Raw genomic sequence first — 27,542 nt, 5'->3', positions numbered from 1 at the left:
GGTCCACTAAGAGACCAGCGTTAAGAACAAGTAGTCCAGCCTATGCACATCAAGAGATTTCCTGGATCTCAACACCGTTACCAAAGTTCTCAGTGTCTTGTTACTGAGCTTGCAGCACATTATTGACAGTTTGGAGAAATGTATAATTATTCTACCATTGGTTCGATTCCCAGACCGGGCATTGTGAGTGTTTATTGAGCGAAAACACCTAAATCTTCACAAGGCTCCGGCAGGGGATGGTGGCGAACCCTGCTGTACTCTTTCACCACCACTTTCTCTCACTCTTACTTCCTGTTTCTGTTTTGCCTGTAATTCAAAGGGTCAGCCTTGTCACACTGTGTCATGTTGAATATCCCTGAGAACTACATTAAGGGTACACATGTCTGTGGAGTGCTCAGCCACTTGCATGTTAATTTCATGAGCAGGCTGTTCCGTTGATCGGATCAACTGGAACCTTCGACGTCGTAAGCGACGGAGTGCCAACAACAACAACTACCATTGATATATCTGTCTTGCTAGAGATTCTGGTTTTTAACTCGGTAACATTTAAACCAGTGATATCAAGCCTAAATATTCTACCTGTTTTATGTTCAAACTTACCAGAGCTGGTCTCTCACACCTACCCTATAATGTCATTATAAAAATAAGCAATCACATCACTGAAATCTTGAAGCTACAAGATGATGCATGATTAATTCAGCTTTGCATTTGACAGAATAATCTGAATGCTAAAGGATTAAACTGGCTATATCCAGCCCAAATATTCCCTCTAGTTTATGTTCAAACTGGCCAGATCTGCCCCCACCTATCTTAGAATGTCATTCTAAAAGTAAACAATCACATTATCAAAATCTCAAAGCAATGAGATAATGGTAGGATTAATTCAAAACAATGTGAGCAAATAAGCATTACATTTGACAAAGTAATCTGAATGCTAAAGGGTTAATTTGGAAATGTAGAAAACTTGATTTGTCTTTATATTTCTGTTAAATAATACTTGGATTTTTTTATTTATTTTTTTTGTAAATTGTGCAACTATTTGGAAACAAATGACAGAAAAAATTTTGTTATTCAATATAGAAATAAGATTATCAACTCCTTACAATATACCTCTTATTTTAATGTCTCCTTCTTCTGTTATCCATTTTTTTTTTAAATCTATACAGTGAAAGGAATAGACAAATCATTAATGAAAATACAGGGTGGTCCAAAAGTCACACACCAAAAAATTTGACATTTTATTTATATTACATTATTATTATCCATTTTGTTCAATATGTACAAGTATGTGTGTATTCATCATTTGTTTATTTTATTCAATTTTAAAAATATCGAATGATGTCTTTGACTATTCTGAAGCGTGCTGAAATTATTTTGTGCATGACTTTTGGCCCACACTGTATGTATTATATATCCTTAGGAAATAGACAATCTGTTGATAAAAGGTGTAATTTGTTTGATATATTTCATGTCCCCTCTAAAAATTTAACGTTGTTTTCAGAAAAAACTATATTGCAATATATTTACATTATTTACTTTATTTAAATGTTTTAGGACAAAGCAAGATGTCCTCCAAGACCTCCATAGAGCATAATTATGGCCAACAATCATGTCGACCACTTCATATTCAACGTCTTGAAAAGGCCCTCGGTTTGGAGTCTTTCCTGGCCTATGTAACTAAAGTTCTTGATACCCCAATAAATGATGATAGGTAAGGTTTTATTTCTGCTTTATGTTTCTACTTTCACAGCTTCGTTCTTCTGATATTTCATTTCTTTTTCTTATTTCTCTTTTATATATATATATATATGTAAGGAATTCATGTTTATTGCCACTTAAATATGGCTATTCTGTAGGAGCCAACGTTACTGCTATTTTTAACCCCAGGATGATGCCTCCTCCAACTGGTTATTTGATGCAATCTACATCTGAGTTATACATATATATGTGTGTGTGTGTATGTATATATATATATATAGGTATTACCTCAAAGTTTAGAGGTAATACATGATAAGTGTAAGCACCTGTATACGCCAGATAGTGGCAGAGGTGAAAAAATATATCAAACATAAATTGAAAACAACACAAAGGATATCGTGGTACACGTATTTCAAGCTTTATAAACAATCTGTCAATCTGTCATTACATCAGTATATGTATATTGTTGATATAAAAGATGGTTTAAAGCTATCTTCAGCCGCAAACATTGCTAGTCCAAAGATTACATCACAAAAGAAAAAGAAAAAGTACACTTAGTATTACCCATTATAATAGGTTTATCACATCCCTTTAAAAGGTATATCTGCATAAAGGTTCGTTGGATTTCAAAATTTGCCCATACTGTACCACAATTCATCAAAGACTATGCCTTAGTAAGTTTGTCAACCCCTCTGGCCATCTCTACACCTGAAATTACATATTCATTTTGCACCTGTTATTTTTTTGTTCAAACATTCACATACATACTGTAATATCAATTACCGCTGCTCATATGAGAGGGTGTCCTCTCCTGAATAAAGTATATTTCTTTATACATTCGCCTTCTAATCTAATGTTTTTTCATCACTCATTCAATGAACCTTGCTACCAGTCACTACAATATAACCTCATTGAATTAACTCGCAACCTTAAAAACCAGTGAAATTGCATTTCACTGTAAAATACCTGTATTTAAAACCTTCCGACACATACACACACACTATAAAATACCTGTATTTGAAACCTTCCTACATACACTATAAAATATGCTTTGTAAAGTGGTAATTATAACTTTTAAAACTCTTCTTGTTACATTACTGTAGTTAATTGAGGATGGACTTGCAAACTTAATATTGGCAAGGCAAAAGACTATGAACATCAATGTAACATAAGACAGAAGATAACTAAATATAAGCAAGAATGTCATGGGGAAGGAAGTCTCAAGACTTTAAGAAATTCAGATGGCATTTTTTTCTTTGTTATAAATAATAATTTATTTCTTTACATTTTTTAAACGAACTCTGAACAAAGTGTGTACAAAAGATTTTGTTTCTGTTGTGAATGTTATTTAATTTAAAGCATTTGCTGAAGGTGGTATGTAGCAAGACATAAATTAATTTGACATCACTTACTATATATTTTAATGAAAGTAGGCTATAGGCTGTAGAATGAATATAGACCAACTCCATTAAAAGGTTGTGCAGTGTTGAATATGAACACTGTTAAAGTAGCATAACAGAATTACAAGGACGCTAGAAATGTTAAAGAAGAATTATCTTCAAGTAGGTTACAAAGACTAGAATAACAATTCTGTAGATATCTTGAGATTGCCGCTAAGGCTTTCTACTTTGCCAAGTTTCCAAATTTTCTATAATAACCAGAATAACATTTTTAGCAGTTATTTGAAAATTTTGAGGGCTGTCAAATCTTCAAATTGGTTATAAAAACCAGGATAATATTTCAGCAAATAAGTAGTGAAAATAGTTAAGGCTGTTTAAACTGCCACTCAATGTTGGAGAGAAAAATCAAAGCAGTGGTACTTCATAGCAAATGCTGTAATGTAACAGGAATGGTATTAAAAGTTATAATTACCACTTTAGAAAGCATATTTTATAGTATATCTCAGGTGTAGAGATATCCAGAGGAATTTGACAAACTTACTAAGGCATGAGTTGCATGATGTGTGGTGTACAAAGTAAATGTCAGCATGTTGTTACATGTGCTAATAATCACTGGACAGCTTGACAAAGTCATATTAACACAGTGACATCTCAACAGCCACTCTCTCAGATGCTTAAAAAGACCGCATTTTACTATTGGGCGGAAGTTGCTCCATGTGTCCTTCCGCTGATAGCAGTAAATGGGTGAAATGGGTACAGCACAACTGTGCTATGCTGCCACAACAAAATAGAGCTAACATGTCTCACTACAGCTTCATTTATTTTCAGATCCATCATTTCAAAAAAGAATTATTTCATGTTCTTTCAAAGTTTATTAGTTTTTATGACAACAATAGCATACAATTCTAGCTGGTAAGAATATAATTTCTAAAATGAATAGCAAAATTTGAAGGATTGCTTTGGTCCAAAGGTAGAATAACTGTCATGTTTATAGTTGTGGGTTAGTGTCACACAGATAGCCTTCTACTTTATCTGTCCAATATTGTCATAGCAGATCGGATCTTCCACAAACAGAAATCAGTCGTTGGGCATATCTGTTTCATTGCCTCCATGATACTTTGGAAAAAAAAATTTCCGGTCAAAATAAAAATAGAGAATCCAAGTGTTGAGCATCAGGAGGTAAATTGTATTGTGGACCAGTTTTTTCTGTGAAATCTGTAATTATAGATAATTTTGTAAGTTTTTGAATGCTGTAATTTTCTTCACTTACATTATCAAAATCTTCCGCAGCCAACGGAAATTCATTAATATCATGTTAAGGCCAGTCTCTCTGATGAAGAGGATTGGCTTACAGTTGTCCTATGCTGGTGCTACATTAAAAGCACTCAGCACACACTGTAAAGTGGTTGGTGTTAGGAAGGGCATCCAGCTGTAGAAACCAAGCCAAATTAGACTGGAGCCTTGTCCAATCCATACCAGCATGAAAAATGGACGTTAAAGGATGATAATAATGATGATTAATCACAAGACATATATGTTTCTGTATATATGCACCAATATAAACACAAAGTGTAGGGCTGAATTTTTCACTATGTTTTTTTTTTATGTCTGTGTGGTGTGTGTGTTCACCAACCACTATTTGAAAACTGATGTTTTTTTTTATGACCCTGTCATTTAGTGGTTCAGCAAAAGAGACCTATAGAATAAGCACCAGACTTAAATAAATAGTACTGGGGTTGGTTTGTTCGACGAAACACTTCAAGGCAGTACCCCTGCATGGCTGCAATCTTGTACCTGAAACAAATAATAAATAAAAGAAATATCAACACCAAAGCTAATGCCGCCACCACCACTATTACCAACCCATCAGTTCTTGAACCCTTTAGCATTCAGATTACACTGTCAAGTATAATGTTTATATAATTAATATTGTTTTGAATTAAACAGCATTATTTTGGTGCTTTGAGATTTCGATGATGTAATTGTTTTTTAGAATCTCATTGTAGAGTAGGTGTGAAAGGCCAGATCTAGCTGGTTTGAACATAAAACATAAAAATATTTGGGCTGGATATAACCAGTTTAAATGCTAAAGGGTTGATGACCAACAGCAGCAATAGTGTAAACAAGATAAGTAACTCCATCTAAAATAAATATGAAAGGATGTGTCACTTCAGTGTATTTTAAATGTTGAATGAAATGTTTTCAATCTTAGGTCAGTGAAGATTGACCCAAGACTAAACAGCAACAATAAAATTAGCAAAAGCAATATGACCACCTCAGACAATACCACCCACCAACTTTTGAATAACTGACTGGCATCGACAATAATAGTATCAGCATGATAGTTATGACTGTAGCTATATGTGTTGTGTGTGTGTGTGTGGGCAGAGTCTTGAGTTTTTATGGCTCCAATGAAAAGTACAAGATACGAAATGCCCATGAACCTATTAACCCTTCAACCAACTGTAATCATACAGTACTTCCTCCCACCAAACTCCATTAGCCTTTCATCTTCTCTTTTCCATTCTCACATTCATAGAAATACGATAACAATCATTTCTCTCTCAAAAAAAAAAAAAAAATACCAGTTCTTTCCTGGCACTATTTTTGAAAATACATATTTGTGGGCAATTGTTGATCAACACTTGTTGGGTTTACCTACAACACAAAACATCAAGAAAGGAGCCATACACTGGAACTGAAGGCAGTTGTGTGAAAAGGCAAAAGAGATGTTTAACTTGGTGTCTTAAAAAGATTCAATGTATGCAAATCAACTACATTTCCAAAATGTAAAGGGATATTAATCTTAATGTCTTAAAGAGGTTTGATGCAAGAGAAAAAAGTCAGCCACATTGGCAAACCATTGAAGCTTGCAACATCTACAGTGGGTACAATATGTGGCAATAGAGATAAACATTTAAGTCATAAGTCAAGTGCTCAAGAAGCTACTCTGATAACTGCTAGGACCTTATCTCTTCATTGATATAATATGATGCATCATCTTCTTAACGTCATCAACATCATCTCTCTACATACACAGCAACCAGCAACTTACACAGGTACTAACACAACAATGTACGTGAATTACTTCCCCGTGGTTAACAGCAAATATACATCTTGCGAGAACTCCTGTACCAAGTGACCCAGGCAGCAGCATCACAGCCACAACTTCACGTATGACATCTACCTCAACCAGCTCTGCATCACAGCCATTACTTCACTTATGACATGTACCTCAACTGGCTCTGCATCACAGCCACAACTTCACATACAACGTACCTCAACTAACTTTACATTATTGCCACAACTTCTTCATACAGTATTTCAACTATCGTGTACAATTGACTACGAACTGGTATTTCTCATTCTTGTGTCTATGAACATTCTTCTAACTTCTCATTATAGACTCTTTCAATGCTCTATACTTGACGCACACACAGTCACACATGTTAACATATCAATATTCTGTATACATGACGCACACACAGTCACACATGTTAGCATATCAATAAAATCTCTTAAACATTCTATCCAGTTATGTCTTTCTTTTCCCTCTGGCTCATATACGCATTTATTCCTTTTATATTTATTGTATCAACTGTGTGATGTACTAAGGAGCCATTCTCGTCACCTCGCTTTGCACGGTCGTTACAAATGTATGGATCAAGAATCAGATTCAAAATAATGTGCTGAGAAGCACAATGGTATACACACAGTACATGATTTGTATTTTCTGCCCCATAGAATAATATATGGCCTCTTGTATTTGCACAAGGTTACTGTTTTTATGAGAATCTTCCACTAATATTATATTATCTTGTTTCAGTCATTAGACTGCAGCTATGCTGGGGCATAGCCTTGAAGATTTTTTAGTTGAATGGATCAACCCCCAGTGCTTAGTTTTTGTTAACCTTGGTGCTTATTCTATTGGTCTCTATGACAAGCTGTTAAGTTACAGGGACGTAAACCACCAACACCAGTTGTATAGTGGTTGTGGGACAAGCTCAGGCACAAAGACATACACACAATGATATATATATATATATAAGTACACACACACATGATAGGCTTCTTACAGTTTCCTTCTACCAAATTTACTCACAAGTCTTTGGTCAGCCTGAGGCTGTAGAAGACGACATTTGCTCAAGGTGCCTTGCTGTGAGACTGAACCTAGAACCATGTGGTTGGGAAGCAAGTTTCTTATCACATAGCCATGCCTGCGGTTTTTTTTTTAAGGCCTGGATATATTCTGGTTCTGGTGAGTTTTACAATACTTGCCTTCAAGACGAGCATTGTAAATGGTTTTAGCAACAATATTATCTCATAAATAGCTAATGCCTTGCAGACGTTTTTGGATTGCTGCTGGTGATAGATATCTACCACTTGAACACACTCATTCATTTTCTATCACAGCATGCAGGTTTAAAGGCATCATTATTTCTTATTGTTCAAGTACTTAGTAACTGTCTCTTGTTCCTAGTTAGCAAAGGTATAGTCTTCTTGATGAGATATGATGTCTCTACCACAGGTTTAGGAGAGGTTACTTTTCCTGTCAATTCATCATTTGAAGAACTTGGCCTTTGTATCAGGAGTGTTGCAGAAAGGCTGTAAGAGTGTTGATCTGAGATAAATGAAGCTTTAAAATGAGAATAGAGAATGATGTTAAAGTAGATGAAGAAACTCTGAAATTTTGACAAGTAGTAGAGAAGTAAAGAAACATTAGCTTTAGGTTATGATTCAACCAACTAGTTCTACATCATGTGTGTGTACATACATATGTATTAGCACATTTTCATGCACAGATAGACATATCACACACATAGGAGTATGTGTGTGTATAGCTCTCTCTCTCTCACTCACACACACACACACACATGCAGTTCTCTGGCTCTTCATATCCTGAGATTTCAGCATGGGTGGCAACTCTGTTCGGATCAGAATGTTTTCCCTTGGAGCTGCGTCATGTTTGTAAAATTCTTGAGATTATTTTTCCCTTCTCATTTTGCATTGGCCCTAGTTGTTATCAAGTGGTTGTTCTGCCTCACTGGGAGCAAAGATAAAATCAATAAATCAAAGGTCAATCTTGTTAAGAATTTAATATACCTTTATTCATATAATGTATGGGCAGTGGAGTGAACATCTGTGCATTTGTGTCTCATACTGCTAATTAAGTTACCTAAGTATGAAAAGTTATTAGTTATATCTAAGGAAACTTATGAAGATCATAAAAAATTTATTTCATGGTCCTCTAATTGCTAACCATTGTACATTATATCTCATGAAGTCTTCCTTTTCTGCCAGCTTGCCTATGACGTCATTACACTTCTTGTGCACCCATAGTTTACATTAGGTGCACTGTATGGAATTTCTATTTACTCCTTTTCTCCATACCACTTCTCAGAAGGCAAGAGAGTCTTGTCTTCTTTCTGCTAAGACTTCAATGTTTGCTATGTTTACTTTGAGCTTCTATATTTGGAATTTTCCTTCCAAAAACCAAGCTTTGATGAACACTACCTGCACACTAAATTCCTCACTGAACTTATTGCCAACTCTCACTTTGCTGATGGCAATTGTGCGCATGACCTGCACAAATCTAAACTGCATCTCATCTAAGTGGATTCTCATTTTCTTTGCATCGCCCATCATTTTGATACCCCTGTATTTGCTTTGTTCTATAGCATCTCTTGCATTTGTAGCAGATGGTAATAATACTATTATACTATCAGGTATGACACTTTGTTGTATTATCTGACTAATTATGCAGGTAACTAGCTTGAGCTCTATATTACCAGATATTTTCAGCATCTCATTGAGTACCCTTGATGGTCTTGTAACTTTCTTTGTCTTCATATTCAGTCATATATATCTGAAGTTCAAGAGCTGGTCCTACTGCTGGATTTACTTGGATAGTCTTTATCTCCCACACTTTCTCTACATTCTTTACATTTCTAAGCCACTTTTATCCTCAATGAAGATACTCTGATCATCTCTTGCAAAACCTCAGCAATCCTTTCTGTTTAGCCTCTCTCTGTGTATCTGGCATCTAGCTTCTTTTGTAGTTACCTTACAGTGTTCATATCTCCCTGTTTTCCTCCATTCCTTCTAAGCATGTCTCTTTACCTCCATAGCTCTATCTTCTCTACTATTCCACAACTATGTCACTTTTCTGTCTGGTACCTTGCCTCAGCTACAGGTTTCATCTATGGCTCACAGCAGGTTGCCACATAGAAGCTCTGTTATCTTCTGTATCATTGTTTTCTATTTCCTCCTCCTTGTCATATGCTTTACTGAGAACCTCTCTAAACCTATGTTTAGTCACAGAATCTGTTCCTACAATTGCCCTCTCCAGATTGACTTTGATTTTGAAAAGTCATAACAGACTATCCTTTTACATTGTATAATAGCATTTTCTAACCACTATGCAACTAATTGCCCTTTCATGTTTCAATTACGGATATACCAAAGCCTATATATTACTTAATGCTTTAGGACCTGACTGTGTACAATAAATCATCCAACTCAGTGTTGGCTTTCAGCTATATTATATAATCAGTGTCTATACAGTATTTAATTCCCTATATGTTAAGTAATTATCTATATTCTTCCTATGCATTAATCTGGGCCTAATCCTTTATTAAAACAAAATTGTATTGATTGGTATTCATAAAGTATTTTTTTGTATTTTAAAGACCTTGATAACTTTTTTGTTAAACCAATATGACAGGTATATAGAAAAAGCAGTTCTTATATACATGGTAATAGTTATAATCCATAACTGCAGTTTACTAATTTTATTAAATACAATGTCTTGTTAGTAAAGATATTTAAAATTACATATTAGCTATTATTCAAACCTTATGTGATTAATAAATAGTTAACTTAAGATGGTAAATAGATATTCTTTTTCTCATTTAACAATCTAAATAATACAGGTTCACATCTCTCAGAAAATATTGTTAAATTGTGCTCCCTTGGAAAACTAGAAACAGCATTGGTTGTAAATTCAACTTGATTTAATAATGCCTCTCTTAATTTCACAGTGATGATGATTTTCTTGATCGGTTAGATGGCTTTAAGTCATCCCAAAATGGCAGTGATGGTAATAATCTGGTTAATGGAATCACTATAACAAAAGCAGGTAAGTAGTGTTTATTCTTAACACATTTTGGAAACTATTGGAACATAGGGCTTATGTTGTTTACTGTTTTTAAGCAGCAAAGTTTGTCATATATTTATGTGTGTACAGTTTAGGATACTTACAAACTTCATTTCTCCTGCATCTCTTTGGTCAGAGGCTTCCTGTTTGATTGCACCATTATGGTGTGTTCTGATGGAGCTCTCTCTCTCTCTCTCTCTCTCTCTCTCTCATTATCAACTCATGTGTCTCAAGGTTTGGTTGTGTCTCCCACATTCATCCTCTTATGTATCTAAATCAGCAACTTACTTACCATCACCTTCTACAGTGTTTACTGTTATGCAGATTATGCCACCCTTCAATTCTCCTTAACCTTCCACACTTAAGTGACATCCATCTGCAACCTAGGCTACCTTGCCAAACCTTCACTGACTCCACAAGCAACAATCTCAAAAATATCCTCCAATGGGTTTGAGCAATCTTGTCTCTTTCACTAACACAAAGACCCAATCATTAAACATCAAAGTAAACTGTAGTGTACCTCTCCCCTCTATAAGAAAACAAAAAAAAATATGAATGTGTGAAGAAACCTTAAGACTGCTACAAAAGTCTGACCTCATCATCACTCGTGGTCTATCTTGGTGAGCACACATCCTCAACATAACAAAGACTGACCACCTTCAGAAGAAAGAACATTGTTGCTACATATGTGGAGGCATACTTGGTTCGCATCCAAAGGAAGGCTGCTTGACTGATTGTCATGAAGTCACATATAATACACTCTAACGCTCTGGCCCACAAACACGTTATCTTCATACTCTGCCTTTTCTATTGCTATTACCGTTGGTTGTCTCAGGTATTTTTAATTCAGTTGTTTCCTCTCTTATTCATGTTATGTCTACATTTCCCTTCCCAAACCCACTCCAACCACTATTTCCAGTCCTCTTTCCTACAATGTCAGTCCATTGGAAATACCTCTCTGCTTATGATTTCCCTGCAATTGTCCAGTTGATGTTCAAAAGGAATGTTACCCTCTTCAATCTTAAAGGCCATGTCCTCCAGGTGAAACTATTAAAAATATTTTACAAGTTTGTTGAAAAATCTTTTTATGGAGTTGTTTTTAAGGCAATGAACTAGCACAAGCATATTTGTTATGGCATTTTTTAGGTTCTGAGTTTAAATCTTGCCATGGTTGTCTGAGTTTATAACAAATAACTCCTTAATTAAAGGAATTTTCTAGTGTTCTGCCATACTTGGTATATTCACCAGTATTCCTAGATTATCGTATGTGCACATACATCACACACAAATGTTAAGTCATAGTAGATATTTGATAATTATGCTTCTCTCATTGTAAGCAAGTCATTTTAGTTGATCACGAGATGTTTTCAGTTCTGCTGTCCTCATACTGTTTACAAATTTTAATGACTAGGTTGGTTTCTTTTTTGTGTCAGTGTGACTTGTAGTTAGGTCATCTACTGCATTCATTCATGTAGTCACACCATTAAAAGCTGCCTCATCGCATTTTCAGCAGGCTTATGTAATTTGTGAGTATTTTATTTTTACTGAAAGAACAACTGGAGATAAATATCAAAACACTTTACAAAGGTGAAAGAAATATATTTACCAATTATTTCAGCAGTGTAATATATTTCTGTGTATTAAATGTTTGGTTATTGTAGTAATTTAAAATTTATATATATTTAACCTTTTAATATTGTTGTAACCTTTGTTGTTCTCTGTCTCCCACAGAAAGAAAAACTGACAAAATGGGGCTGTATAACTTCAGCAAAGTGAAGAAGAGCCGTAAATGGCTGAAGGTGAGTAATCTAATTGCATTTTAAAACTAATAAACTAGAAACATTTTACTTTAGAAAAGCAGCTAACCTATACTATCTTGAAAAACGTGCAAAAGCAGTCAGTTATATAATTAGCTTTCAAAACTCTGATAATTCATGTCTGTTTTGATATTGATTAGCTGAAATATAACTTAAGTGATCATCAGTAACTGCCCTTCATTAATCTTACATTTATTTTCCCATACCTACTTAATTACCTCCGCCAAGGAAGGAGGTTATGTTTTCATCAGCATTGGTTTGTCCATCTGTGTGCAAAATAACTCAAAAAGTTGTAAACGGTATTTGATGAAACTTGCAGGAAAAGTTGGTAATGACACAAGGAACAGATGATGAAATTTTGGTAGTAATCCAGAAGCTTTTATGGATTCTTGTCTTTGTAGCAGCTATGATACCTTCCTGTACTAATTGAACCACTATACAAGTGACCAACCGTAGCCCTACTTTGCCAGATATTTTCAATGTCTCGGTGATTATTTCTGATAGACCACCTGCTTTCCTTGCTTTCGTGAGAATCACACTTTTAAGAATAGGTCCCTCCATTGGATCCACTTAGAGTAGTCCCTTTTACACAATCTCTACATTCAACAGTCTCTCATAACATTTCCAAGTCTTTCTTGTCATCATTGAGGTTTTGTTTACTGCTATCATTCTGAATACAGTTTTTCTCCAGTGTTATCCTAATTCACTGACATGCTGCTTTGCAATGCAGAACACCTCACAACTTTGGTCCTATTGTTGTAATACCTTGGAAAACCTCCATCTAACTCTACTAACTGTATGTCTTTTTTTCTTTTTTCCTTCCTTAGAACATTTTACTAAGTGACAGTTCTTCTGATGAAGATACAGATTCTGGTTCAATAACAGATGAAGATTTTCAAATGATGCTTAAATTACATAAATATCAAAAGAAACATCAGCAACTGTTTTATCGAGATCCAGATGTAAGTTTGATTTTCGCTTTTTCTGTTATATTAAGGAAAATTCATTCATTACTTAACTATTGTCAAGATATAATCACAAGAGATTTGAATAGCAAAGACTTTATTCAACAACATTCAATTTAGGTAAGGGAAGCAAAAACAGTAAACTATGGGATTGTAAAATCAGCAGACATTAACCACAAACTCTAGTCTGCACTTAGATTTTATATTTCTATAATTCTACAAAATAATAAATAAGTTACAAATGAAGTCCTTCAGGTAATTTGATAGTTCTCTTTGAACAACCAAATTCATCAATAAGAGTAATAGCAGGGCTCTGTGGAATTATCTCACTATTTCTTAAATATTGTCTCACAATTTCTTTTAGTTTAGCTGACTTCCGTTGGAGATGCATTGCAAGACTTTGATCTTAGCCAGATGTCATTCTAGTTACCCTTCGGTTTCTTTTCTGTGTGCACTGCAACTCTTTATGGTTATTTTATTGTTATTGGGAAAATTGAAATTGAACTATCAGTCACAAGCTCAAACTTTATCATATGTCTTGTATTGTCCCCTTAGGCCAGCTTTACTCTCTGCCTAAAATGGCAAATATTGATGCCACAAGATTTCAAATTGAAGTGGGGAGGAATATAGTAAATTAATTCAACTTCAGTCCTTGAGTGGCACTTTATTTTATCGACCCTAAAAGGATGAAAGACGAAGTTGACTTGGATGAGATTCAAGCATAAAGGCATGTAGCTAAATTTTGTAATGCTTCCACCAGTCACCACTCCAACACTGTTATGATTCTACCAATTCACCACTCTCCAACTGGTAAATATGGAAATTATTTTGCTACGTCTTTTTATGTTATTGTTACTTCTTTCAGTTACACCAGTACCGTTACTATAGTACAGGTCTCATGTCAAGCTATGACCGCTATTATGACCATCAGAAATTAATCCTGGGACCCAAGAAAAGAATCTCCAGAGAACAGAAAAAAATAGAAAAGAAAATGAAAGGTAAATTTGTTTTGAAAAAGTGAATTTTATTAACCCTTTCGTTACTAACCCGGCCGTAGCCGGCCGAGAGTACCCATTGTTATTTAAATGTATATTTGAACCCAAATCTCGTTAGTACATTCGTTAAAACACCTGATTTCACTTTGCAAACAGTTGAGTTATTGTCTCCGACATTGTTTGGTGTGATATTTGAATTCAGTGAATTTTGGAAGATTTTTTTCCACATTTTTTGCGGCGTTAAATGATTACTGCGGAAACAAACCGTTACACAGAATGTAAACAAACCGGAGAAAAAAGATAGCTTGTGGTTTCCTGCAACTGTAGATGAAATACGGGCATTTTTTGCCATAAATATTATTATGGGTATTAGACAGTTACCCAGAATAACAAATTACTGGAGCGATCAGGAACCTTTTGGTGATGAATATATTTCCAGTATTATGAACGAGTACGATTCATGAAGCTGAACCAATATTTACATGTGAGAGACACTAGCAGTACCCCAGAGACAAAAATTATGCAATAGAATTGATTAAGAACCCTTTCTTTAATTATGTTCCAAATATCACATTAATATGTTGATAAATAAAAAAGTTACAGGTGTTTAATGAGACTAGTCTAAATTCATGATTATTTTAGAATTAATTGAAACTCATGAGGGGTGTATTTTGGTCAGGAATATAGTAACGAAAGGGTTAATGATAGAGAATTTAGAAATATGGCTTTGACTATAAAGATAAGTTATTGAGAAATGTCCTAATACTTCTTGGATTAAATAGACTGACATAGAATTTCTCTTGCAATCTTGTATTGATATGGTAATTGGTGCTATAGACATATATCACTTATTAAACTGTTAGAATTAATATTTTAACTTTTAAAAATTATCTCAGTAGAATTAGCAGCTCTAATTCAGGTGGTAGCTTTACAATACTATGTTTTAGTGAAAGCATTTTTCTGATTCAGAATTTCAAACAAACTCGACCGTGGTTGTTGGATACAACTACTAGCCGTCTTATTAATGCTGTATTTACATTTATATAGAATTTGTTCTTTACCTCATAAAGTTAAAAACATTTCTATAGCTGTTGTATTTTTGCACATAGTTAATATGACAAATAAACATCAACAAACTATACAGTTGAACTACAATCTATTCAAAGCATGCCATGTTTAATTCTCAGTTGCCAATATTTTTTTTAAATCCTCTTATAACATATAAAACTTCTTTAGTTACAAAGTATTACTGATGTGAGTTAAAACAAATTTTTCAGTCAGTTTGTTGTGGCAACTGATGATTAGCTCTTAAACATTCAGATTAGTTTGTCAAATGTAATGCTTAATACATTTACATTGTTTTGAATTAATCATGCATTATCTTATAACTTTAAGATTTTGATGTGATTGTTTATTTTTACAATGACGTTGTAGAGTAAGTTTGAGAAGTCAGATATGGCTGGGCTAACTGATTAAAGGTAATATGCTCCAGCATTATGTTTTGTCACCATTTACTTTTTAATCTTTGATAAATTATTTATTATTGTCTTTATCATTTATAAGGAAACTTAAATATCTTCTGATGTATTTTTATTTTCTCAGCAAAGTTAAGAAAGTTAAAAAGAGCATTAGAAAACGGTGATAGTGAAGTAAGTAAAAAAAATCTTTGTTAAAAAAATGTAGTAAAATTGCATGTAAAAGTAATAATTGCAAAAGATAGTAAGATTTTACTTGAAAACATTTGGTGATTATAGATTTAAATAGTAAATTGTTTGACTTTTTGTATTTAGATATATCTAATTAGCTTGGATCATGAATTTTATTGACGTATTCCTTTTACTAAACATAACAAAAAATCAATTAGATAATATCGATGTTTTAAAAATCATTTATTATGTAACTGGGTCATACAATTTTTTCTAGACTAGCATCTGGCAAGCACACACACACACACACACAGATAGATATAGGTGTTTGACATTGTTTTACCTATATTATCATCATCGTTATTATTTTACACCTGCTTTCCATGCTGGCATGGGTTGGTTGTGTCATTTCAGCTCTTCTAGATTGATTGGTTGGCGGGTGGGGTGGAGGTGTGTTCTTGTCATTCATAAGTTAAGTTTTTAACTAGGCTCTTACAACTGGATAGCCTTGTTAATACCGAGCACTTTTTAAAGTATACTGGGTGCATTTTCTTGTGGCTTCAGCTGAGTGATAAAAGCAGGGTTGACAGTAGAAGTAGTCACTGACAGATGAGAAGTGGGGCAAATTATAAGTATGTATATGCATACATGTTCATACACATACCTGAATATATAAACCTATATATATATATATTATATCCACCTCCCACAATACTACCTCTCCACTCAATTCAGAAGTCTTTTCTTCTAAGTTACTTTGTAACTACTAATAGTTGGCATTAGGAAGAGCATTCAGTCTTAGAAACCATGGAACTCAACACAGTTTTAGAAATCATTGGAACTCAACACAGTCCTCTGGCTCATCAGTTCCTGTTGAGTAGTCCAACCCATGCCAGCCTGAAAATGAGCATTAAATGATGATAATATATATCATGTTTCAATAGTAACTACAGGCCATTATAAGTTTCTTTGACTAAAAGATCAAAACTTAATTACTTATCACATCTTTGCATGACTAATGTATAACAAAGAGAAAAATTGATTTTATCGATGATACTCTCACTTTTTCTTTTTTATAACATTTTTTTATTGTATAAATAATATTTGTTAGAGTTAAGATGGTTTTAATACATTATGGAGTTAGTATCCAATTTAGAAAAGACACATTTAGCTATTTATTACTTATTGTCTTGCAATTTCTCTTAATTGTTTGCTTGAAATTATTCAAAATTCATTTTTCAGAATGGTTCCTTTGATGCATCTCTGTCAGAAGCATATCCTCATCCAAAGCAGTTACACGGAAAAAGCAAGCAAAACAAGAAACTAACACCAGAGCAAGCTGATACAAAACGTCGGAAAATATGGTTGTCTATAGCTAAAAAAGAAATACCCAAGGTTTGATTTCTGCTTTTGTCTGTTTAAAAAACATTCCAACACATCCCTGATGTTCACATAGGTTGGCTGACATTGAAAAATGATTAAGCTGTATTAAATTATACTATTTTTCTAGAAGTGTGTTGTTAGGCATATAGAATGGTAGCCTGGTAAGAGAGAGGTGGAGCAAATTGTGAATAGTGGAGATGGCAATGATAAGAAAGTGATACATCTCATTATAATAGTGATGGTAGATGAGTTCGTATTTCTTCATGTTCCCTCGTCATAAATGAAGGCTTGATTGACAGTGTTGTTTGCATGCAGCCACCTGTGAAAGCATATCTGGGCTTTTTGACCTCATCATCACTGTTGTTATTGATCTAACTTTTCAATTATCCATGCTTACCTGGGTCAGACAGAATTTGTTGTGGCAAGTTTCTTTGGCCACATACCCTTCCTGTTGCCAACACTCACTTGTTTCCAAGCAAGGTAACAAACAATGCGATATTGGAAATGAATAACACTGCTTGTATAACAGTCATCACTCTCATTTATAGCTATCATGCTTTATAAAGACAAGGAAGCATAAACAAATACACACACACACATGTCGCTAAGTTAAATAATATTCTATGTATCCGTATATCACTTTGTTGATTTTGTACTTTTTCTCTTACTCTCCTCTCAATTTCTTTTTTCCGTCCTCCATCTATTATGTTCACTCATTTATATCCCAATCAAAATAGCTTATGTTGCTGACAATGCACAGATTGAGCAATACAATTGGAAGGTGTTGAAATTGTGATGATATCTGGTTGACAATTGATGGAAGGTTGAATGTGTCCACATCCATTGCTTTTGTTTTGTTTTGTTTTGTTTTTCTGGTTTTCCTATAAATTTCTTTGTTGTCTATCTCAGTCACCTTTTTCGTTGTTGTGTGTGTGTATAGAAACACAAATATTTAAAAGGGGGTAAGACATATAAGCTGGGTACAGGAGGAACACAGATACACAGTGCTTTGGGAAAATATAAAAAGTAAAAGATGTAATTCATTGACCTGGAAACTGTTCAGAGACATGCAACCAAGTGAATATCCTCCATCAGGCATCTACAATACTCTGAATGCCTTGCTTCCCTGGGCATAGATACATTGAAGCTCCAATGTCTGGCAACTGGCTTGGTAAACACCCACAAAATTATTAACCATCATGCCAATAACCACCTTGAGCACCTTTTTGAGCCCCATGTGTCTAACAAACGTGGGCATGCCTACAAAGTCAGAAAACAGCACAGCTACCATGACTTTCGGAAACATTTTTTGAAGCATGGAACAGACTATCTGCATAAGTTGTTAGTTGCCAAGACATTGCATCCTTTAAAACCTCCATGCTTCCTGAAATTTGCCAACACTACACCTGATATCCCCACCTCCACATACATGCACACATGTATATCATGACTCATACACTGTTTACTTTCCTGACTTTTGTATATAATTCTGTGTACTGTACATGCACCTGAGCATTATACACAATAATTTCATTATCATTATTATTTTTATTATAATTTACAAACTGGTATTGAGCTGAGACAGTTAATCAATGATGGTGAAAGATCAAAGGAATTATTTTGACATTAACAACCCCCAATATAAAGTAATATATTAAATGATGATGGGAGTGTATGTTACTGACATTGTTCAGGTAAAGAAAAAAAGTGGGATTCAGATTCAAATGTAAAGTTTCTCATAGTTGGTATAAACGAATATTTGTAGCCAGTAATCAGTAATCATACTAATAATGGTAATTATTATAATGAAAAAATAAATACAAGTAAAAAAAAAAAAATATCTGTAGAATAAGTTTTGTTTGCTAGTGTGTGTGTGCGTATACTGTATATATAAGTTGTCAGTTTTATGAAAACATGATGATTTTGTGGAAATATATCAGGATGTTATGCAAATTGCAATAAAATACAGATGTTCTTGAAAACCAATTGGCATGTTTTCTTTTAACTTTTCCTTCTTTATCTTTAGGCCCAGAAACAAAAAGCTTCAGCTCGAAAGGAAATGTTATCAACTCTAAAGAAAGTAAGTGACCGTTTGGTACTCCCTGAAAGCTTACTAGATCCAGACATTTCTTTTTCTCAATAATAGTTTAAATGTTTTCTTTTATTAGTGATATTTTAGAGGTGTAACATTTTATTAAAGAAACCTTTTCACAATTTTTTTTTTTTTTAAGTTTAGAATTTTGAGATGGGTTCTCACATGAGACATCCTTGTTCAGACACAGCCCTACTCTCATTTTGTTTTGAATGGATTGTAACCTGAGAATGAAGTTGAAAAAGTTTAGGGACTTTTCTCTTCTGCTAGTATCAAGGGGATTTTCATTCTAACTGAAAGCCATATTTTATGGGGCTTGTGTAACAGGAAGTCTAGGAAAAAGTGGCGAAGGTTGGTTTCACAAGGCTGAACATTATGAGATGACAAAAGACTGCAACAAATGGTGAAATTCTGTGTTAGTAAACTTGCCCAACCTGTGTAGGCATGGCAAAACAACCATAGAAATATTGATAATTATGATATTCCATCACTTTCAGAAGTTTCCAATTTTCTTTTTCCTCTAATACAATGGTTCTCACCTAGGGTCCACATTGCCATTGAGGATCCACTTAAGATTTTGCTGTTAAAATGTATGTGCAATAAATCAGTTATATATCTACAATACACAAAATATGTTAACAATTTTTTCATGCAATTCCTAATATTTAATTATAAAAATATTATGTGACTTTCTAAATATGGAATGTTTATTAAAGTGCAGTAGAGTAAAATAGGAATCAAAGGCGAAAAATAGTTGATAAACACTACTCAGATTTTGACCTTTTTGTTATTATACTTATAGTTTATGTTACTGATATTTTTTTTTCTCCTTTTCTGGTAAAGATATTTCTGAGAGTATCTTCTTTGTTCTTTCATTTTAATTTTTAACATTTTCTTGTCTTCTTCCAGATCTCTCAGCAGTGCATGAAGGATTGTCGACGAGCTGCTTTACAGTCACAAAAGGTAATGAAGGAAACACCACAGAGGGCAAAGCGATTAACTAGAGAAATGCAGATCTATTGGAAACGGTTTGAGAAGGTTGAAAAAGAACATCGCAAAAGAGCTGAGAAGGAAGCCCAAGAACAACGAAAGATGGATTTGGAATTACGTGAGGTATCTAAACAATGTTTGTCTTAATTGTTATTTTTATTGCTGAGACTGGAGGAAGGAACAATATCAATAGTTTCCATATGCCCTCTGAGACTCATAACAGAAGATTGATGCTATTAATGTTCAGCTTAAACTGCTACAAGTCAAAGGTTACAGGAAAGACATGAGCAAAAAGAATGTCCAGCAGGGCTATGTTTTCAGAAGGGACTAGTTGCAGTGGTTAATGTTATTCCTGGTGGGGAGGGGTCCTCACATTTACCATGATGAGAGAAGAGATGAGTAAGTCATGAATGCATGAATGAAAGTGGCACATGTAAGTGTCTTTCTAAATCTCTTGATACATCAATAACTTGGCACCAACAGAGGGGCATCAAAAATATTGTTTATTCACCAATGAGGGCAGTAGCTCAGTATAACTTTCCATGTAATTTGTAAACAAACTGATGTGTCTGACTAGGTGAAGTACAGGTTTTAGGAGTTGGAGTTGGTTATACAGAACCTAACTTAAGAAGAATGACAAAGGCATAATACAATATCTAACTGGAACATGAACACTAGTTTTTGTTTCTCGTCACAGCAGTTAGCATCATAAATGTAATGAAATAGATATAATGAGGTTCATTATATTCTCCTTTCAACAACTCTTTACACTTTGATACAATTTAATTCAAAGCTATGATTCCCCCCACCCTTCTTTCTCTGTCATTCTAGTCTCTGGTAGACTCACATAAAATTGAGTTTGTAAAATATGATTACTTATATTTTATGTTTATGCATTTTTTAATGTCAATTTTGTAGGCTCGTCGACAACAACGCAAGTTGAACTTTTTGATCACTCAGACAGAACTCTATGCACACTTCATGGCCAGAAAAATGACTGGTGAGACTGAGGCAGCAAAAGAGAAAATATTGCGAAAATTAGATGAGCCAAATTATCAGAAGCCATTAAAAGTAGAGGGTGGCTTACTTGTTGATGTGGAAGAAGATGACTATGGTAAGTACAAATGTTCAATACTTTTCTGCTTATTACTTATAAAAATCATTTGCAACTATTTTATGATCATTGAAACATTCTTTCATAAAGACTTTTTATCTCATATTATGATCTCAAACAGCAGAAAATATTGTTTCAAATATTTATAAGAATTGTGTGTGGTGGGATTATGTGTTGTATATAGTTAAATCATTTAGAATTGTTTAAACATCATTTAATGTTTCTTTTATCTTTTGTATTTTGTGTAGATTCAATTGAAATGAAGAATCTTGCATTACAGAGAGCAGAAGATGCATATTTAGCTCACCAGATGAAGGTAAGCAACTGTGAAGTTATCTTATTAACGGCATTAACTATTTCTAATTCTATAAAAATGAAACCTGGCATGAAGAGCTGAAATTTTAATGGTTTATGGTGTTTGCAAACAAGTGAGCAATGCCATTCTTCTTCATACTAAATTATATTTTCTTTTACCTGGTGTAATTAACTGATGTTTTCTGCATATTATCACGTTCACTTCTCATGTTTATCTTAGATGAACAGCTCTAAAGTACAGCATACCTTGTGTTCTGATCTCCTATTTCATCTAAGGCCAAATATTGATTATTCAAGCTCCTCAATTTGTTCTTTTATTTCACATTTGGTTTCCTGTGTTGGCAAGGGTTGGACAGAAACTTATTTGAGCAAGAATTTCCCAACTAGATGTCCTCCCTGTTGCCAACCTTTACCTGTTTTCAAGAAATTTTCTATTTGTATATAGAGTAATATAAACACCACACCATATTTTGCTCAAGAAGTGACATACAAAGATACAAAATGACAGCAATCACAAACAAACAAACAAACACGCATGAATATACATGTGTGCTTGGATGTGTGTGTTTAATGACTTCAGACTTAAAGCTAGAAGGATTCAGAGAAACAAACCAGTTTGGAAAAGGGAGTTCAATGACCTGGCTGACAGAAATTCTAGTCAAAGCATTGAAAGAAAAGGAGGAAGAGTTAGGGACATATGACATGAGGGGCAACTAGATGTTCCTATAAAACAACCTACTGAAGGTTATAGACCGATTCTGTGACTGACCAAACTAAGGATGATATGATGGTGGTGGAACAGTGAAATGGAAGAGCTATAAATGTGAAAAGACAGGCTTGGAAAGATTGGGAAAACGAAGACAGCAGGTAGCTAGAAGAAAAACTGAGCAACTGTTTTTCACAGCAAAAGGAAAAGCAGAATGTAGGTTTTCCGCTGTTTTACAGCATGAAGATAGCCATCATCAGTGTGACAATTGTCCAATCATATATATCTGTTAACCAAATGACTTAGACTTATACATTCCCCTTTCTCATGTAGAACTGGTTTTAATTGCCATTTGGTGACAGTGACTTTTCCTCTAATGGAGATAATTTTTTTAAATGAAAAATTTATGTTGTATGTATTTGATATGCCTATATTTGTGTATGTTCAAATACAAACCATTGACCACTCTAAGTTGTTTCTCTTAGTTTATTTTAGTTTAAATTATGCAAATTACCTTGGACATATGTGATTTCTCTTGTGGAAGCGCAATGGCCCAGTGGTTAGGGCAGCGAATTCGCGGTTTCGATTCCCAGACTGGGCGTTGTGTGTGTTTATTGATCGAAAGCACCTGAAAGCTCTACGAGACTCCGGCAGGAGTTGGTGGCGAACCCTGCTGTACTCTTTCACCACAACTTTCTCTCACTCTTTCTTCCTGTTTCTATTGTACTTGTATTTCAAAGGGACAGCCTTGTCACACTGAATATCCCCCGAGAACTACGTTAAGGGTACACGTGTCTGTGGAGTGCTCAGCCACTTGCACGTTAATTTCACGAGCAGGCTGTTCTGTTAATCGGATCAACTGGAACCCTTGACATCATAAGCGACGGAGTGCCAACAACGTGATTTCTCACTTTTTTATTTATTTATTTATTTATTTTTTGTATAAATTATATAAGTCCCTAGGTTACTGGAGATAAAATTCAACAATTGTTGTGCGGATGGTGGCTGTTGAGCCAGTAATGTGGCTATGACTCTCCTTATTTCCATCAGCTCCGTCGCATGACTTTTAGAGGCCCCCTGCAACTTTTGGTTTCAAGGCCCCATCCCTTCAATCAAAATTCATAATCTATGCACCTATATTTTACTTTATTTTATCTGAAGTTCAATATTTCATTTTATCTTAATAAAAGTACAGGTTAAATTTATTTAGGTCTATTACAAATTTCAATAAGTAAAACTTCCAGATATGAATAAAAGAGCATTTTCATAATCCAGGCGACCTTCAAAATCAAACATGGTGCACTTTTTGCTTCACGAAATCATCAATCAGTTCAGAATAATCAAGCTGAAAGCTAAGTTCGTGTTCAATTAGATATCATAGACAATCCACAAAGTCTGGTACACATTTGTGGTACAATGTAATATTTTTGCAAGAACTTTTGCAGGTACAATATATTACCATTATATTTCTTGAAATTTTCAGTTAGCATAGACAGTTTAATTCTTGTTCAACATCTTAACCAAAGCAATGACTCATCTACGTACTTTGATCTTAACATGGGACCCCTCAACCGTAGAGGCCCCCTACAACCGCAGGGGTTGCAAGAGCTTAGCGACGGCACTGATCTCCATATAATAAGCCTGTCTCTTTAATGGGATGACAACTTTAGAGAATTTTTTTTTTTAGTCTTGATTATCTCCCTTCTTCATATGGAGCTGGTCTAATTTAATAATTATGGCACTTTATCTAGAGGGGGAGATAATTTTAATAAATCAAAAAGTTTTGTTGTGGTATTTGATATACCTGTATTTATCTCTGTGTGTGTGTAAACCCTTGTCTTAACATCACATGGTGGTTGTAAATGAATGTTACCTTTATACAAGTAATGTCGATCATTTGCAGTCTTCTGTGAGAAACATCTCTGACCAAGGAAAAGATATTACTTTACTTGGAAGCAGGTGGGGGTTGGTGGCAGGAAGAACATGCCATCATAGAAGACCTATCTCGAGAAATCTATCTGATGCATGAAAAAGTGGACATTAAAATGAGTATGATCATACAAACACACCTGCATGTATGTGTATTTGTTTGCACTCTCCAAAAATCACTCAGATACGGAAGTGACATTTCTGTCATTTTCCCTGTCAATAGGTCGTCCCATGAGCTTTGCTCCCATGATATTCTTTATTTGTAAAGCTGATAAGGGTTGGCAGCACTAAGAGCATTGGCTATAAGACAACATCTCTGCAATATCTTTGTGTAACCCTGCAAGCATGGAAAAATGGGCATAAACATGAATGAACATTGAGTGTTCATATATCTAAAGCACTACAAAACTGTTTTCTTTTCCAGAAACGTGCATTTGATGATGAAATGTTCCTAAGAAGATCTGGTGGGAATACTCTAGGTTTCACATCAGATATACGTAAGTAAAATAGCTGTTTCCTGTTTAGACATGTTTGTCCAATGCACTTTTGATTATTCAAATATCTAACATCTTATTCATAATTCTTATATGTTATTCTATGCTTGTATGCATTGGTAACATCATCTGTGGTAGAGTTTCATGCCAGCTGTTTTGCTTCTGTCATGTTCTTTGTGAAGTTTAGTCTCTTGATATTCAACTTCACCATTTCTGTCCATGTTTTCCTCTCTCTCTTTCTCTTCCACTTGGAATATTTGGCATTCTTTTATCCACCTGTTGTTCCACAAACATTACTACACATTTGTATCAACTCAGTCTTCTCTCTTATTGATACACTACATTGGTTTCCTTTTATTCTCAGTTCTTTTTTGTAGCTCATTTGTGCTCTGTCTACATTAATATTGCACATCCAGCAGAGTATGCATGTCGCATTTCTTTTCTACCTTTGCACAGACTTTTTTTCTCCTTATGAAGGTAAAAGCTCCTTAAGTGTTTCCTTACTCTAGCAACTATGCTTTCAGGACAGCCTCTGCCACTGCTAATTAGGTCACTAACATAACAGAAACTATCAAGTACTTCTCTGAAAGAATTGATTTCATGAGTGCTCTTATTAACAACTACTCCAGCAGATTTGTTATAAACAATATACTTTTGTGTCAGCCTTCCTCTGATCCCACTATGACTCTTGTGCACTCTTGGTTTATACTAAGAGCATGTTACAGAGTTTTTATGTAATCCATTTCTTAAATGGTAATCTAGTCTTCTTTATTGCTAACTAAATGTTTTGTCTTTGTTAGTTTTACTTTGTGGCCTTTCAGTTTTAAGATTTGGTTCTGCATATAAAATTTCTTTCCTTAATCTTCAACAGATTCAGTTTTGAGAACTAAATCTATATGTAACTGTAATCAGTAAAAACTACTATTTAATTATCTGTAACTATTTACGTGGTCCAAGGAAGGCTGGAAGATTGTTTACTGAGTAGTTATGGTATCTAAATACATGGAACAGAAAGTGATGTCTGAGAAAGAATTATCTTGGTACAGATTAGGATGTAATAGGAATTCAGTTATAATGTTGTTGTAGCCAATATGCTGTTACGACCTAATGGCCATAACCCGAATTTACAGAATCAACGAGGATAGGGTGAACCCAAAACAACAACACACCATGAAATTTTTTGTAAAATATTATTAACAATTGTCAGCATGGAAAAAACAGCCTACATACAAAAACAAATATATACATGAACAAAAAAAAACCAAGACATGCAGTCAGAATATTTACAAAGGTAACATATATATACAGTTCAGAAATTCAAACTCAGAATCCTGGCTTCACCAACTTGATTTCACAAACTTGGATCCGTAACTCTGGATTCACAATTTTTGGTTTCACCAAAATCGGGCCTCACAAATTTGGTTTTTCAAAAAGATGGATTCCAAAAATTTGGATTTCATAATATCTTGATTTCCATTTTAGTACAAATTCAATTTTCGAACCTTGGATCCAGATGTGACACAGAAATTATTTTAAGTCCGACAAAAGTTCTGGCGAATTCCTGGAGCATAAAATAAATCCATAAATGCCAAACACAAAGCTCAAAGCGCATAAACTAAACAGGCAACCATAGCTTCAAGAATCCAATTGAACAACTTTGTCTCACAGAAAAAACTGTCACAAAAAACTGGGAGGTACAATTATCTCTGCTTATGAAGGTTTGCCATGGTCTAGCCAATTTGTTATAGTTTCACAGTTTTGGCTAATAACATCTAGCTTTCCCCATTTTGACAAAGGACTTCATCCTGACCTTACAGTGCAGCATGAAAAACTGTTTACCTGTTTAACATAACAATTTATAATTTCCTAACAATGTGGGAAGTGGGGATACAAATATGGAAACAGTTATAAATATCAACATTTATTGTTTTAATAATAATAGTAATCGGTGTATATCTCTACTATTCTTCAGTGGACTCCAGTTTAGCAAATCCTGCCATCAGCACGGCCGTTGAACGATCACAACCTGAAATATTTGAAGGAAAATTAAAATGCTATCAACTCAAAGTAAGTCACTTATTGTCAATGTATTCATTCTCCTAAAGTTTTCTTGTTATATTTTTGGGATATCTGGCGGCTCTGTGTTTCACAAAATAAAAAAGTCCACTTTGGGGTTTTGATGTTCACAATTTGTGCCCCTGCAACTGAATATGCAACCAGACGTTCTTATGTTCTTGAATTTCAAGTATGTTATGTATGAAAATTGCCACAATAATTTTATTAGTACCCACGTCTTGTGCCATAATTCTGTTTGGATTTGGCTGACTGAAATGATTTAATAACTTCATTGTCATTATGATCTTTCCAACAACATTTATATGGTCTATGCACATAAGGGACATAACGCTCTCCTCTTATCCCCGATAGTGATAATGCCACAAAAAAATGCACCCAGTTCACTTTGTAAAGTGATACTTTTAGGAAGGACGGTATGTTGTAGGCACCAAATCAGAATGAAACTTTACAGACGAAATACCTAGGAAAGTATCAAATCCATCTGCCCATGCCAGCATAGATAGTAAAATGTAACAACATTAATAGAGACTATATTTATAATATTTATCAGATCAGCTTAAGTAACCTCAGTAATTATTTTTATATCTTCTATTTCTCAGGGTATGAACTGGCTAGCCAACCTTTATGACCAAGGTATTAACGGTATCTTGGCTGATGAAATGGGACTTGGTAAAACTGTCCAGAGTTTAGCATTTCTTGGTCATCTGTCTGAGGTAAGTCAATTTTCTAGACTTTTTATTTCATAACTTTATGAGGTTCTTTATCT

At 34.3% G+C, this 27,542-nt stretch overlaps 1 protein-coding gene across 2 annotated transcripts in view; it reads left to right on the top strand.

Annotated features, from left to right (window-relative positions):
- Positions 1–27,542, top strand: part of LOC106873568 (chromatin-remodeling ATPase INO80) — a 77,303-nt gene that overhangs the window by 12,750 nt on the left and 37,011 nt on the right. For both annotated transcript variants that reach the window (XM_014921000.3, XM_052968870.2), the window contains exons 2-15: positions 1,555–1,711; positions 10,139–10,236; positions 11,986–12,053; positions 12,899–13,033; positions 13,902–14,034; positions 15,634–15,680; positions 16,920–17,072; positions 19,087–19,140; positions 20,062–20,265; positions 21,061–21,256; positions 21,505–21,572; positions 24,631–24,703; positions 26,673–26,767; positions 27,376–27,489. In XM_014921000.3, coding sequence (XP_014776486.1) covers positions 1,566–1,711; positions 10,139–10,236; positions 11,986–12,053; positions 12,899–13,033; positions 13,902–14,034; positions 15,634–15,680; positions 16,920–17,072; positions 19,087–19,140; positions 20,062–20,265; positions 21,061–21,256; positions 21,505–21,572; positions 24,631–24,703; positions 26,673–26,767; positions 27,376–27,489 — 1,584 coding nt within the window. In that variant the 5' untranslated portion in view covers positions 1,555–1,565. The remainder of the gene's footprint in view (positions 1–1,554; positions 1,712–10,138; positions 10,237–11,985; positions 12,054–12,898; positions 13,034–13,901; positions 14,035–15,633; positions 15,681–16,919; positions 17,073–19,086; positions 19,141–20,061; positions 20,266–21,060; positions 21,257–21,504; positions 21,573–24,630; positions 24,704–26,672; positions 26,768–27,375; positions 27,490–27,542) is intronic.

Source organism: Octopus bimaculoides, chromosome 6, assembly GCF_046866305.1.
Source record: "Octopus bimaculoides isolate indiv1 chromosome 6, ASM4686630v1, whole genome shotgun sequence".
Classification (NCBI taxonomy): domain Eukaryota; kingdom Metazoa; phylum Mollusca; class Cephalopoda; order Octopoda; family Octopodidae; genus Octopus; species Octopus bimaculoides.
This window is presented reverse-complemented; position numbering and strand designations above follow the sequence as displayed.